At 47.1% G+C, this 13407-nt stretch overlaps 2 protein-coding genes across 7 annotated transcripts in view; both read right to left on the bottom strand.

The window, feature by feature from the left end:
- Positions 1-2155: 2155 nt before the first annotated feature.
- On the bottom strand, positions 2156-6541 carry sdsl (serine dehydratase-like). Its single transcript, XM_076987779.1, has 7 exons — positions 6305-6541; positions 4348-4387; positions 4022-4161; positions 3811-3899; positions 3441-3668; positions 3222-3346; positions 2156-2699 (listed from the first exon to the last, which is right to left on the bottom strand). Exons 1-7 carry the CDS (start codon positions 6455-6457, stop codon positions 2512-2514), a joined length of 963 nt encoding a protein of 320 aa, XP_076843894.1. The 5' UTR covers positions 6458-6541; the 3' UTR covers positions 2156-2511.
- Positions 6542-6986: 445 nt separating this feature from the next.
- LOC143488830 (apoptosis-stimulating of p53 protein 1-like) overlaps positions 6987-13407 on the bottom strand; it is a 36623-nt gene continuing 30202 nt past the window's right edge. For 5 of the 6 annotated variants that reach the window (XM_076987763.1, XM_076987761.1, XM_076987762.1 and 2 more), the window contains 10 exons: positions 12931-13117; positions 12192-12317; positions 11162-11265; positions 10644-11058; positions 9896-10563; positions 9553-9690; positions 9031-9164; positions 8546-8712; positions 8089-8288; positions 6987-7974 (listed from right to left, as the gene is read on the bottom strand). In XM_076987763.1, the coding sequence (XP_076843878.1) occupies positions 7933-7974; positions 8089-8288; positions 8546-8712; positions 9031-9164; positions 9553-9690; positions 9896-10563; positions 10644-11058; positions 11162-11265; positions 12192-12317; positions 12931-13117 (2181 nt within the window). In that variant the 3' untranslated portion in view covers positions 6987-7932. The remainder of the gene's footprint in view (positions 7975-8088; positions 8289-8545; positions 8713-9030; positions 9165-9552; positions 9691-9895; positions 10564-10643; positions 11059-11161; positions 11266-12191; positions 12318-12930; positions 13118-13407) is intronic. The other variant, XM_076987764.1, reaches the window with a different exon arrangement.

Below are 13407 nucleotides of genomic sequence, written 5' to 3'. Positions count from 1 at the left end.
GACTACTTCAGTCTCTGAGGAGCCAGCAGATATCTGAGGCCCAGACGGTCCCCGTCATCCTGCCTGTGTTCCAGTGAAGCAGGCCGCATGTTTCATGCTTCATGTTTCAGGTGTGGTGGGATGGGGCGTCTGTTTAATATTCTGACAGGAAAGGCACTTTTAAAGGTTGCCCAGTAGTATTAGAAGCGCATAAATATTTAAACAGTCTAGGTCTGTTTATTGTTGTTCCTCCAAGAACTAACGGAAGAGCATTTTATGAACGTAGGCTCAGAGATTTTGACAAAAAAAACAAAAAACGCAGTTTGTAGCAAGTTGTGTCAGATGGAGTTCAGCCTAAGCTCGTCTAGGTTACACGACTCACACGTCTCCTCACACGGACACGGCGGTTACTGATCGTGATAGTTCCAATTGGCAGATCACCCAGAATTTGTTACCATTGGTAAAGAGCAAAGCCCTGAGCTTTCTTCTCCATGCTGGCTCTGGTGTTTACTGTAAAGGCTGAAGGGCCTGAATCAGTGGAATAGCTCTGGCTCGCCATCGTCTCTGTCCTGTCACGCACATAGGGAGCCAAAACTATTTAACTTTCCATGTTCCCATTAACATGGAGGAAGTTATGTCAACTCTTGTCCACACACATGAAGCATCAAAGACCAGGATTGATTGGGTTTTATCGGTGTGGAAACCCACTGAGCTGTAACCAAGCGTTATCACCATGCTGCAACCTGCATCCAATCCAGCCGATTTATAAAGTGCCTGATGCTGTTTGAAAAGCCGAGGTGAATTCACTGAAACGGCAACACCACGTCCATCGCCAGCTCCCTCTGCAAGACCACACAGAACAAAGGACACTTTGCCTTCCCCTAGACGGCTGTCTCCCCTTCCGATAAACAGCCTTCACATGCAGTGAGGTGGTGGTTCAAACATAAACCCCGATACATCTCACCACGGTGCACGTGACGGTAGAACAGCTCTAAACGGCGGGTTTAGTCAAACTGCGAACGAGGTCTCCGCGGAACAGATGAAAGGTTTCGTCTTTCGTTTGTGTGAAAAGTTGTGAGGTGTTCACAGGAGCCGGCGTAGCGGATCTGGCTTGCGTGGCCTCGTGAAGCTGTGAAATTGATCCTTCAGCTTTGATCTTCACTTGACCCCTACAACTTTGGCCAGTAGATTCAAGATATTTGAGTGGCATTAGTTAAATCTTAGTCATTCCAATACTTCACACTCCCTACAACTGACCATTAAGTTGACGCTTCATTAAACACGAACATGAGGAGAGGTTTAAAGATAGAAGGGACAAGGACAGGCTGGAAGTAGTGCAGTGTTGTTAAGACATTAAAGAGCACTACTCAAAGAACAGACTACTCAAAGAACAGACTACTCAAAGAACAGACTGCTCAAGGAACAGACTACTCAAAGAACAGCACTACTGGACACTTGCAGAATCCAGTCCTACATCAGTAAACTCGGAGACAATCACACAGCCGAGCTCTTAATTTCAGTTTTATACAATCAAAACTTAAAATACTTAAATTATAAACAAGCTTTGGAATCAGACCATGGTTTGGAGGACATTCACATTCCACTGAAGAGCTGTGTTCCCCTGAAACATCTCCAAACACTCTCTGGTAGGAATGAGCTGTAAACACAGCTGCTGATTCGCCCTTCCAGACCTGCCAATCACAGGTCAGGCTCCACCCACAACCCCCGGCAGGCCCACAGAGACCAGCCACCCATTCCCTCACAGTTAGCCTGCTAGCACAGCGTCTGGGCACCTGCACACTGGCGCTTCAGTCTGGCCTGCAGAGTCACTGACAGAGTTTGAGTTTGATGTGTTCGTGCCTCAAGGCGAGGACACTCACGAGGAGCTTCAGATGGGAGCAGGAATACGACCGTGGTTACCGTGGTTAACGTGGTTAACGTGGTTCTCGTGGTTAACGTTAACGTGGTTAACGTGTGTAACGTGGTTCTCGTGGTGTAGATACCAGTGTGATAATGACGCTCCTATACAACTGTCATGCATAAACAACAAGGGGATATATTTAGCCATGGAAACATAAAAAATTATTGATTGTCTCAGCAAAGGAAAAAAGGTTTATTATTATTATTATTATTATTATTATTATTATTATTATTATTATTATTATTCAGTCAATTTGTGACAGTGCTACACAAAACGATAGACATCTGCTATTAGGGCTAACTCTAAACGGGAAAAGTACATGTTAATAAAATGAAATAGTATTGCATTAGCACCATCTGGTGGATACTTTTTATAAGGTCTTCAACAGTTCAGGCCAAAACGTTTAACATAAATTAACAGGAGTTTCAGAGATATTTACATGTTTGTCAGGAAATTGTCACTCTTTGCCCTGAGGCATGTCAAATTAAAAATCATAAAATTAAGCAAAATGTCATCACTCAGTTAGATGAACTTATATTTTTTTAGCACCATTATTAGAGATTTCAAATTTCTATCTTCTCAGGATGACCTTGGGAAGTGTAGTTCTCTGGTCATTTGCAGACAGTGCGCAGGTACTGTAGTTGAGCCAGGTTGACACTACTACCCCCACACACAATCATCACCAGGGGCGCGAGGGGCTTGGGCAGCCGACCCTCAGCCTGCAGCTGCTGGATGAGCCCACTGTACACTGCAGCTAGAGAGGCCCCACACGCTAGCTCCACTAACACACGCTCTTCATCTGCACACAACACACATCACATGAACACACACACACAAACATGAACACACACACATCAACATGAACACACACACACACAAACATGAACACACACACACCCACACATATCAACATGAACACACATACACACACACACACAAACATGAACACACACACACACGAACATGAACATACACAAACATGAACACACACACAAACATGAACACACACACATACACACAAGAACATGAACACACACAAACACACAAGAACATGAACACACACACACACACAAACATGAACACACGAACATGAACACACACACACACACCCGAACACGAACACACACACACACATGAACATGAACACACACACACACACACATACACCTTCAATCAACTGCATTTTCACAAAATGTTTTTCACACAAACCTATCAAACTCAATCAAATCACATAGTCCTCATGTAATAAACATATTATGGACAGAATGGTTCAGCTGTGGTTAACAACCAAAATTCTAAACAGACGACTAGACAAATGTACCCAGGAAGAGTTCCACTGCTTCCAGAGCCTGGAGATCACTCACTAACTCCGAGAGGACGTTGGGTCTTCCACTGTACTCAAACGCCTGTCTGCACACTGTCTTTGCTCCCAAACACTTGGCCTCACTAAAACAACAATTCAAAGAAAACAGAAAGAGTGTCACACGGATGAACCCGTAAGAGCACGAGCCATCGAGAGAGTCGTGGGATAATGCTTGACCTCGTGATGTCTGGGAGCGTGACTAAACATCTTGCTTTAACAGCTGCATTGAGGCAGTCTGCTCCAACTGTCTCCATACACAGGACTGGCACGTCTCCCCAGCCCACCTCGTCCAGACCCTCCATCACCCCGCAGAAGAGCCCTCCGCCTCCCACAGACAGAACTACAGCCCCAGGCTTGGCGGGCAAGGAGGCCTTCAGCTCATGGACGATGGTGGAATGACCCTTCCTGCATGTCAGCAGCATGGGAATCGTTTGAGTTTGTGTCATAACAGTGCTAATAGCAGTTCTTACATTTGTTTATTACTGTTAATAGTTTGATAGCATGTTTACAGAGACGGGTCTCCGTGAACGCTCTGAGAACGACTCACCAGACCAGCGGATGGTCGAAGGGCGGGACGAAGGTGAGGTTGTCGCTCTGAGACAGACGAAGGGCTTCGGCGTTTGCATCATCCCACACCTGTTCCAGGTACACCCCGCCGCACCGCTAACGTTAGCCGTCTCACTCACATACACGTGAGACAACAACAGCACACACAAGGCAGTAGCAGTATTCATGTAGGCATTGAACTTATCACTCACTTTGCCCACCACTCGGACAGTGGCCCCGTGGTCACGGAGTTTATCCAACACCAGCTGGGGGGAGGACGAGGGGACCACGATTACGGCCGGGATGTTGAGTTTACGTGCTGCGTAGGCTGTGGCCAAACCTGCGTTCCCACCTGCATTTCACACAGACCATAATACAAACACAGAGCTTTATCCTGGGAGGGTTAGCGAAAGAACCCTCAGTTTGCAAAGGAACACCAGAGTCAAACACTAAGCCTAAATGTTATACTGAAAAAATATACTACAAGCAAGCGTTTTAGTAAAGAAAAAGAAATCAAAATCAAATGTGTAATACCCACCTGAAGAACAGATGACACCACGTGACTTCGAACCTGCAAGCTTCAAAACAGTCTGGGTGAGTTTGCTGCTGTATTCGTTTTGACGACTGCTAAAATGCGTTTCCTAATTCTCAAAACATACATTTTCAAAACTCTAAACACAGCAACACATTGACCTCATACAAATAGCCAAATAGTTAATATCCTGTTCAAAAGCGCATTTTCTTAACTGAATACCAACTCTGCATTTCACAACGCAAACAAAGTTTTCTCTTTATACACCAAGTTTGTTAAAACACAGCAAACCTAGTTCAGTATCCAATCATTCTTTCAAACATTAGCACAGATTCTCTATTCGAGATGAACATAGTCAATCACTGCACAACCACTGTAAAAAAACTAACAGTTGAAGGCATTACAGAAACATTACATGTAATATTTTATTCTGCGTTTTTTTCAAATGTGTAAATTTTTGACAACATATTGTCTACACAATGAGTGATATTTACTGTAACATACTGTATAGAATGTAGATTAGACAAAAAAGGAGTCTGTAACAGTTTTGCAGAGAAGGTTATATTTTACTGTATTAGGGACATTACTATAAATTGTGGCCTAACCCCAAAAATAATTACTGTAATTGTAAACATAATTAGCCACGGTCCCATACCCATATATATATATATATATATATATATATATATATATATATATATATATATATATATATATATATATATATATATATATATATATATATATGTATACACATATATATGTGTAAAAAATACACATATACAAAAAGCCACACAAGGGGAAAAAAACAGGATACAAAACTGAACAGTCTTGTTATGTGTAATGTAAGTGGTCTTCAGCAGTTGGCCACATGTTTTCATCCACATCACATCTGATGTTGGCCCTTGCCATGCACCTGGAATAGAAAAGCTTGGTATGCCTTATTCACCCCTGGCAGTCTTCAGCTGAAATGTCTCTGCAGCCGGGATCCATTGCATCCAGGAGGGACATTTGGTCATGGGGCCGATGATCATACACCTTCCACCCCCAGACTGAAAAAAGTTCTTTAGTGGGGTTGAGGAAAGGTGAGATGGGCGGGAGGAAAAGGGACATCACTCTTGGATGGTCTATAAACCAGTTTGTGATGACATGAGAATGACAGAATGCTACATCGTCCCATCACAAATGTCCTCGTGTTTCTTCCCACCTGTTCCCTTTCTGCTTCTGGAACCAGTTGTTGGTAGAGTTCATTCAAAAATGAAAGAAGGAGGTCACTGTTATAGGGACCAATCTGGCATTTGTGAAGGACCAAACCAGCACTTGAGATTGCAGGACAAATTGTTATATTTGCTCCTCTCTGACCCGGTACATTACTGTAATTCATTTTATTTCATTGATCTATATGTGCAAAAAATATGTTTTACAGTAGCCTAATAGCTTTTCAGCTGCCTTTGTTTTTGCAGAACTTTGCATTTTATATGATGTTTAAGGTTTTGAACCTTAGGTTTTCATTTTTGACATGCTGTGTGCATTAGTAAATAAAACAAAAATTATCCAGAATTTTGTTATTGGACAATTTTGTGTGTAGAAAATGTTAACATTATAGAAACATGTAAAATGACTGAATTTTGTTCAAAAACTACATGAATTGTACTAATTGTCTATAGCCACTGAAGTCTGATGTTGTGTTCACTGTGTTTAGAGTTTTGAAAATGTGACTACAGATTGGACAAACGGAGGTTAGGTGATGAGGTTGTGAGGTCAGTGTACAGTAAGTAGGACACAAACCTGACCAAATTATATTGAACGGACTCTTTTTATGGAGAGCAAATGCCAGCAAAAGAAATTTACGAAGTAAAAAAGTACAATTCAGCTACGTCTGATAAATGCAACATTTGATATGCGATATTTGGGAATATTGTGTGGCAGCTACTCCATGATTACAGCCGCGGTTCCTCCTCACCTTCTGGACCAGATGTCCAACTCCTCGGATTTTAAATGAACCGGAGGGTTGTGAACTTTCCATTTTCATATAGACGGTGGAGCCGAGCCGCCTGGACATGCCGACGCTCTCGATGAGAGGAGTGTTCGTGTGCAGTACACCGTCGCTGGACATGGTCAATTCACTTAGAAAAGTGCAAAGCAAAGAAACACACAAGCAGAAGGAAGCGGCCTGTGTTTATGGCGCTAAGATGGCGGAGTCACCTGCGCCTCAGTTCAGACTGATTTAATAACAGCGGTCAGACGGGGCGAAGTTCGCTCCTTATCCTTTTTGAGGAGGTTGATTAAATATTAACAACGAAAGAACGAGTTATGGTCATTTCAGTGGCATTTTGACTCATTTAAAATAAGTCCTACTTGTGTTGGGGTCATTATCATGAATCGCGTGTGAACTGGGAGTAAATATGTATCATTCATTACAGTAACTTACATGGTAAATATTGTAAAAATTGTTACTGTAACAATTGTGTTTCAAAAGGTATGAATAATGTAATAGATGACTCATTAGTCTGCTAAATGTATAAAGTAATTTACCTCATATGCCTTGTTCTATAGTCCAAAGGTGTGTAGGAGTGTTCTTTTATTCTTTTAACTTGTTATAACAAGCACAAGCATATTAAACACACACCCCAATCACCCTGACAAAGGTTCATCCCAATATGAGAATCCTTTAATGGTTTACATTTGCATGACATGACATAAATGTGTGTGTGTTCTCCACCAACTACTGACAGGCAAATTTCAGTGGTAAGCTCATCAAAGCTTTTGAGCTGCATTTATAAAGAGCATTTCAACTAAGGAGGGGCAGCGCATACGAACCAGTCCAGCCAAACGCCCAGTGAGTGCATAAATACAGACATATAGGGACTCCCATTTCTGCTGTGTGATGAGAAACACTGATCACTTCTTAAGAGCTACTCAGTGTGACATAACTGGCATCCCTTCATAAAATGTACTTTATCTCACAGGTCACCTCCTCTCCACCTCTAAACTCTTCCATATATAAAAACATGCATGTCTCTTCATCAGGGCCACTTCTCTGTGATCGCTTCATCAGGGCTTCATCAAGGCTCTCTGTGCTCTCTTCGAGGTCTTTCTTGCACTTTCCTTTACCTTCCTTCCTTCGTTCTGAATCAGCTGTTCTCTGACGGATCCCCCCCCCCCCCCTGCTGTTTCCTTCATCCTGCATGAACACCACCATCTTCCATCTGCATCCTCCACCTCTGACTCATCACTTCTCCACCACACACACACACACACACACACACACACGTACGCTGGAGGCCAGACCTAGGAAATCTGCTGTTGTCCCTGACAGGGATAACGGTGAAAGATACTGCAAATTTAAAAACAGCATGTCCGATGCTTCTAAAATAAGACCAACTGGTTTGCGTATGAGTTCTGAAGACAGGGCCCAACTGGTTTCCATATCAGGACTGGCAGCGTTAAATAAATCTGCCCCAACACAGACATGCTCCATGAACGCTTCGCGGTGTCCTCCGTCGGGTGTGATGTGATGGACACTGACGCATATAGGGCCAAACGTCAGGAACGAGGGATGGCACTGCCGTCTCCGACCATCAGGGGGCGCTATGCCAGGGAGCGCTGTCTAGGCTTGATTCTTGGGTACAACTACACAAACCACAGGAGAAAGGTACAATCAGAAAGGTGCCTCTTTATCTTTCCGGCAGAAAAAAGAGTGTGTGGGTTTCACCTCAGTGGTGTAGTTAGCCTGTCCTGTCTCACCCCTAGCAGGTTCCGGGGCACGTAGCCCTCCTGGTCACTGAGCCGTGCCCACCACCACTCTGTCTCGCTCTCATCTCGACGTCTCAGCACCGTGAGAGCATCTCCCTCGCGGAAGGAGAGCTCGTCCGCGCTCTGCGCTTCGTAATCCCACAGGGCGTATACCGCCCCCTTGTTCATCACACCTAGCTTCTCCTGAACACCTGTGGGGAAAGGGAGGGGGGTGGAGAAGTGGGAGGGGCTTATGACACGTGTCAGGATGAATGAGAATGCTCATATGCAAATTTCTGCTCGACGCCTCAAACACCTACCAGGTAAAACCAGTTAAAACATCTCCCAGTTAAAACCAGTTACAATATCTCCCAGTTAAAACCAACAAGTCTGTATTGATTACCCAATCAAGGACTAAAAGAGTAAAAGGTCTTTTTGGTCTTGTCTCCAGTCCCAGTTTGACTCTCACCGTAGAGGAACTGGGAGCACTGGATGAAGCCCTCTTCCATCTCCTCACACTTGTCTGCTGCCGTCTCCACGTCACTGATGGTGGAGGCGAAGATGGCCGCCCCAGACTCCACCAGCAGCTTGCAGAGGTGAACACTGTTGCAGGAGGCTGCACAGTGTAGGGGTGTCCTGCTCAACACACACACACACACACACACACACACACACACACACACACACACACACACACACACACACACACACTTACTCAGGGCTTGCCTTCAGTCTGCCCCTCATTATCGTTCTTTAGGTAAACATTAACCACACCCACCTGTTGTTTTGACACTGATGTTGTATTTTTCGGTGACTAACCCTACTCAGCCTACCTAAGTAGTGTGCATATGTCACACACTAATTACAGCCAACACAATTACAGGACAGTATGTAATGTCTTTAATAAGCAGAGATCCTACTGGTTATGGAGGTGAAATGTGCTGTGCTCCTCACCATCCGTCACTGTCTGCTGCGTTGACATTCACCCCGAAGTCCAGCAGGAACTTCACTATATGGTGGTGTCCAGCACACACGGCATTGTGCAGTGGCGTGATGCCTTCATCGTTGGGGGTGCTGGGGTTCTCCACCTGAGGAACCGTTCACAGAAACAGTGCTCACACAGACAGCTCTGTCAGATTCAGTGTCTTTTGAGAAATATTTTGGCCTTAAGTGATTTTTAATTAACTGGAGATGGACAGGAATATACTTTGAAAGCACTTTAAATTGACATGGAAACCTTTCAGTTAGCAAATCTAATGGATGACCTCAAAGGCCCTCTGAACACCCAGAATTATGTAATTGTGTATGCTCATAGACACCTAACACACATTACGCACTGACTCATCCCACTCAACTCTGATTCATCTCCGTGGAGGTGGTGGGGAGGTGGTGTGGAGGTGGTGGGGAGGTGGTGGGAAGGTGGTGTGGAGGTGGTGGGGAGGTGGTGGGGAGGTGGTGTGGAGTGCTTCACGCTACCTCGTATATGATCCTCTGCACCAGGTCAAACTCGCCCTCCAGGGAGGCGTCCAGGAGCAGCGCCAGTGGGTTGAACTTCACCCTGAGGCCATGACCCGTCCGCGCAGAGCCAGGTTTCTTCAGGTTGGTCCGCTTCACCTGAAATGACAGAGAAATACTGATGCCAGGTACTGCGTGTTGACACAGTAGAGTCCCATGACATAAGTGATTAACAATCTACAACAATGAAATGTCATGGATAAATAAAGGTGCCTGAAAACAATTTATCAGAATGATTGGAAGGTTCTGAACTACAGAAGCGAGGGCGGATGATCCGGCTGGTGGGTGGTACTGCTGGGCTCACCAAAGGTCCACTGGCAGGCTGCTCTGTGGCCCCTGGTTCTGTGGGGGGGGAGGGCTCGGACACGGCGCTGGGCTGTGTGTCGGCGCCTCCGTCTTCACGGGTGTGTTTAGGGTCAGGGCCCGAGGTTTCAGGAAGCAGAGGCTCCTCCGTGCCAGCGGACGGCTGGGCCCCAAGTCCAGACGTGGGCGACGAGGGAGCCTGGTCGGGTTCTGCCACGGACGGGTCCGACTCCCCCGCTGCTACGCTGCCGGACCCGGCCGTGACGCAGCCGAGAGGGGCATGGGGCTGGTAGAAGGGCGTGGCGGACCCGGCGGGCTCCATGCTGCCGGCCAGCACGTTGAAGCGCTGGTACAGGAGCTTCTGTATGTTGGGGCCGCTGGGGCCCTCGGGCTCCGTGATGGAGCTGCGTTTCTTCAGGGGTCGGGGGGCGTTGGCCAGCTTCCTCCTCAGGGCCTCCAGGTCCGCGTCGCTCTGGTAACGCAGGGGCGAGTGGGCCACCGGGGTGAGCTTGGTGGGGCTGAGGGGGCGGGGAATGTGCTCCACGCTGGGCGGGGGGAGGGGCACACTCTCCGGCTCCGCCTCCCTGTCCGTCTCCTCTTTGGGGGCCTGATGCTGGAAGGGCACGGGGGAGGGGGAGGCGGAGCTCGGCAACACCGGCTTTCCATAAACTGGAGAAGAGGGAGGAAACGTCAAACATGCTCACCGGCAACATCACGGAGTCTCCTCTGCATGCTGTTGCCATAGTTACCTGCTTTGACCGCAGCCCTGCTGCCGATTGGGTAATTCTTGGCCGCCGACTGCAGGTACATGTGATAGATGGAGCTGGAGTTCATGGTGGCGGGGCCTTTCCTGGGCGACTGAGGTCGTGACCCCCGGTCAGAAATGAAGGGCCTCACGGCCACAGCCAGTGGGGGGTCAGTCCTCTCGCCCTGGGGGAGGAGGGGTGTCCCGGTGGGGGGCACTGTAATCCTCTGCTGGATCTGCTGAGAGGAGGAACCAGAGCTAGGGGGCGCTCTCTGCCAGGCCAGGGTCCCTGGGGCAGAACGTGGCAGGGAGCTGGTGGAACAGACTTTTGAGTGGTAGCCCACACTGGGGTAGGTGCCGTAGGAGGGCGGAGCCTGTTTGGACAAGGCTGTCACTGTCGCCAGAAGTTTAGGAGAATCCTACAGGGAAGACGGCCAGGTACGCAGGTCTGAGCAAATCAGTGTGATTCTTCAAAAGTGAAGTTGAAGTTTTGTGTGTGTCGCAGTGACGTGGACTCCTCACCTTTTCACCGATGGCCGTTTTGCCCTCATGGCTGGAGTCCTTCCAGTCTGGACGTTTTGAGGAGGCCGTGTTCTCACTGAAGGATGACCAGCTCGCATCGTTCGCTGTAGGCATAGCAACGGGAGAACGGCTGAACGAGGAAACTACTGCTCCCTTTCTGCTCAGCCACTTCACCGTGTGTCGGAGAGAGCGTGGCCTCCAGGTCAGCCCAGGGTGGGCTGGCACACAGCACACCTGACCTCGGATCCGTCTCTAGAGGGGCCTCGCACGGGTGCGTTCCCTCGAGCGGGACAACCCGCCTGCACCCAGCCACACATTATGTGAAAATGTGGAATTGTGCAGCAATTCAGTCAACGAAACTATCTATGCATGCTTTGGAACCATCGCGCTGAAACGTGGGGTGTCGGCGGGCTGTAGGCAGGCGTAACTGTGATGTGGTTTTCTCCCGACAACACTTTCATCACGGCCCATGGAAAATAAACGGAGTTACATAACGGCAGCTGTGTCTTCCTGCCACTGGGTTCCGAAGCCTTTTGAAGTGCGGATAGTGTTGTTTATTTAGTATCTGAAATGCACAATGACACTACAAGCCCTTTGTGTTTCTCTCCACTGAATACGTGATTGTGAAATGCAGGTCTGCCTGTGTGTGGAAAATGGCAAAACACAACCTCGAATGTACCAGGGAAATGAGGGCCAAGATGTACCCTCCTGACTGCCTCCTGAGGCTGACACACGCACAGTGAATGTGGGCTGTTTTCATGTACAGAATACTGAAGGTTTAAATCACAGTATGTGCACCAACAGTGACATTAAATGCTTCAGATGCTTGTAGGTCTCTGAATAACGATGTTTATATAATAATTTAGATAATAATTTAATAATAGTAATTTATAATACTTAGAAACTGAGCGTTGTTTTATTTATGAATTGCGTACACAAGAAGCAGTGTCGTGTTTTGCCATAGCAGATAGCCTATGGAAATTGCTGGAGGTCTTCAGATCTTTTCCTGCTAACGCAGCAGAGAACTCACAGGAGCCGGAGCCTGAGGGCGAGCCGGGCCCGTCTCTCGGCTCGGGCCAGGGTACCACAGGGTCCACTACGATGTCTAAATCTGACACCTTCCACTGGCCTGCGGTCTTCCTCAGCCCTTCGTCGTCTGTAGCCACAAACCCAACCCACGTGCACACGAGACAGCAGGCAGGACAGAGGAGAGACGGGGCAGGGGACACGTGACGTGACGGGATACAGAAGAAAGAGCGTTAGACAGAGAGGAAATCAAAATATAAAAAATGAATTTCAGCATGAAATTAGTGAGATTTTGTTTGAGCAGTCCAGCCCAACCCTTTAGATGAAACAGCAGTGTTCTGTCTTAATGAAGACAGTCACTGCGGTAAGAAAAGAGTCTTACTGGAGTAAGAAAAGGGAAGGACAGAAACTGGGAGTAAACATGAGTAAACTAGGAGTAAGAATGAGTTGTTCAGTCAGTGCACTAATTATTTGGAGACTTGCGGGGACCGGAGAGCTGGACCCTATCAGGGAATGAGAGAACTGTCCCATATCCTAACTGCTGTGTCCATCAGGTTTATCACCAGAACTGCAACAGGAACCCGAACTTACTTTGCCATGTCATTTTATCTGTGAAGGCACCAGCTTCATGCAGATGTTCATATTTGTGGGGAGAGCAGTATTACAGATGTGTCTGAATTCTGGTGCAACTTCGGGAAATGCGAGGGGCACAAGCAGCAATGGAGAGAGGGGTGGAGCCTAACCTGATTTGGATCGGACATGGTTGATTGTGGCAGAAAGTGGGTGGGGCTTGAGGGGGTCGGGGGGTAAAGTGTGGCCTCCGTCCTGCCTCGTCACCACGGGGACCTGGATGTAGGGGCACACGGCAGCGATCCGGCCGGAACTGGACGCAGCGGGCTTGGGGGAGGGGGGACCGCTGATCCTGCTCAACTGTGTGGAGGAAGAGAGAGCAGGAGAAGAGAGAGGAGAGAGGGAAGAAGAGGAGAGAGGATGAACAGTGACATCCTGAAACCAGCTACATTACATCTGTTTGGCCTGCAGACCGCAGAATGTTAAAGCATGTTATTACCATGACATTAATCATGTTAAAGCATGTTATTACCATGACACCAATCATGTTAAAGCATGTTATTACCATGACACTAATCATGTTAAAGCATGTTATTACCATGACACTAATCATGTTAAAGCATGTTATTACCATGACACTAATCATGTTA

This window comes from Brachyhypopomus gauderio, unplaced genomic scaffold (genome assembly GCF_052324685.1).
Source record: "Brachyhypopomus gauderio isolate BG-103 unplaced genomic scaffold, BGAUD_0.2 sc56, whole genome shotgun sequence".
Lineage (NCBI taxonomy): Eukaryota > Metazoa > Chordata > Actinopteri > Gymnotiformes > Hypopomidae > Brachyhypopomus > Brachyhypopomus gauderio.
The sequence above is the reverse complement of the archived record's forward strand: the minus strand, read 5'-3'. Positions and strand labels throughout refer to the sequence as shown.

Excerpts from the sequence above, each read along its gene's own strand:
- sdsl (XM_076987779.1), bottom strand. The coding sequence starts at position 6,457 with ATGTCCAGCGACGGTGTACTGCACACGAACACTCCTCTCATCGAGAGC. Across the intron at positions 4,162-4,347 it reads TGGTGTCATCTGTTCTTCAG|GTGGGAACGCAGGTTTGGCC; the intron begins GTGGGTATTACA and ends TGTGAAATGCAG. Across the intron at positions 3,900-4,021 it reads CTGTCCGAGTGGTGGGCAAA|GTGTGGGATGATGCAAACGC; the intron begins GTGAGTGATAAG and ends TACCTGGAACAG.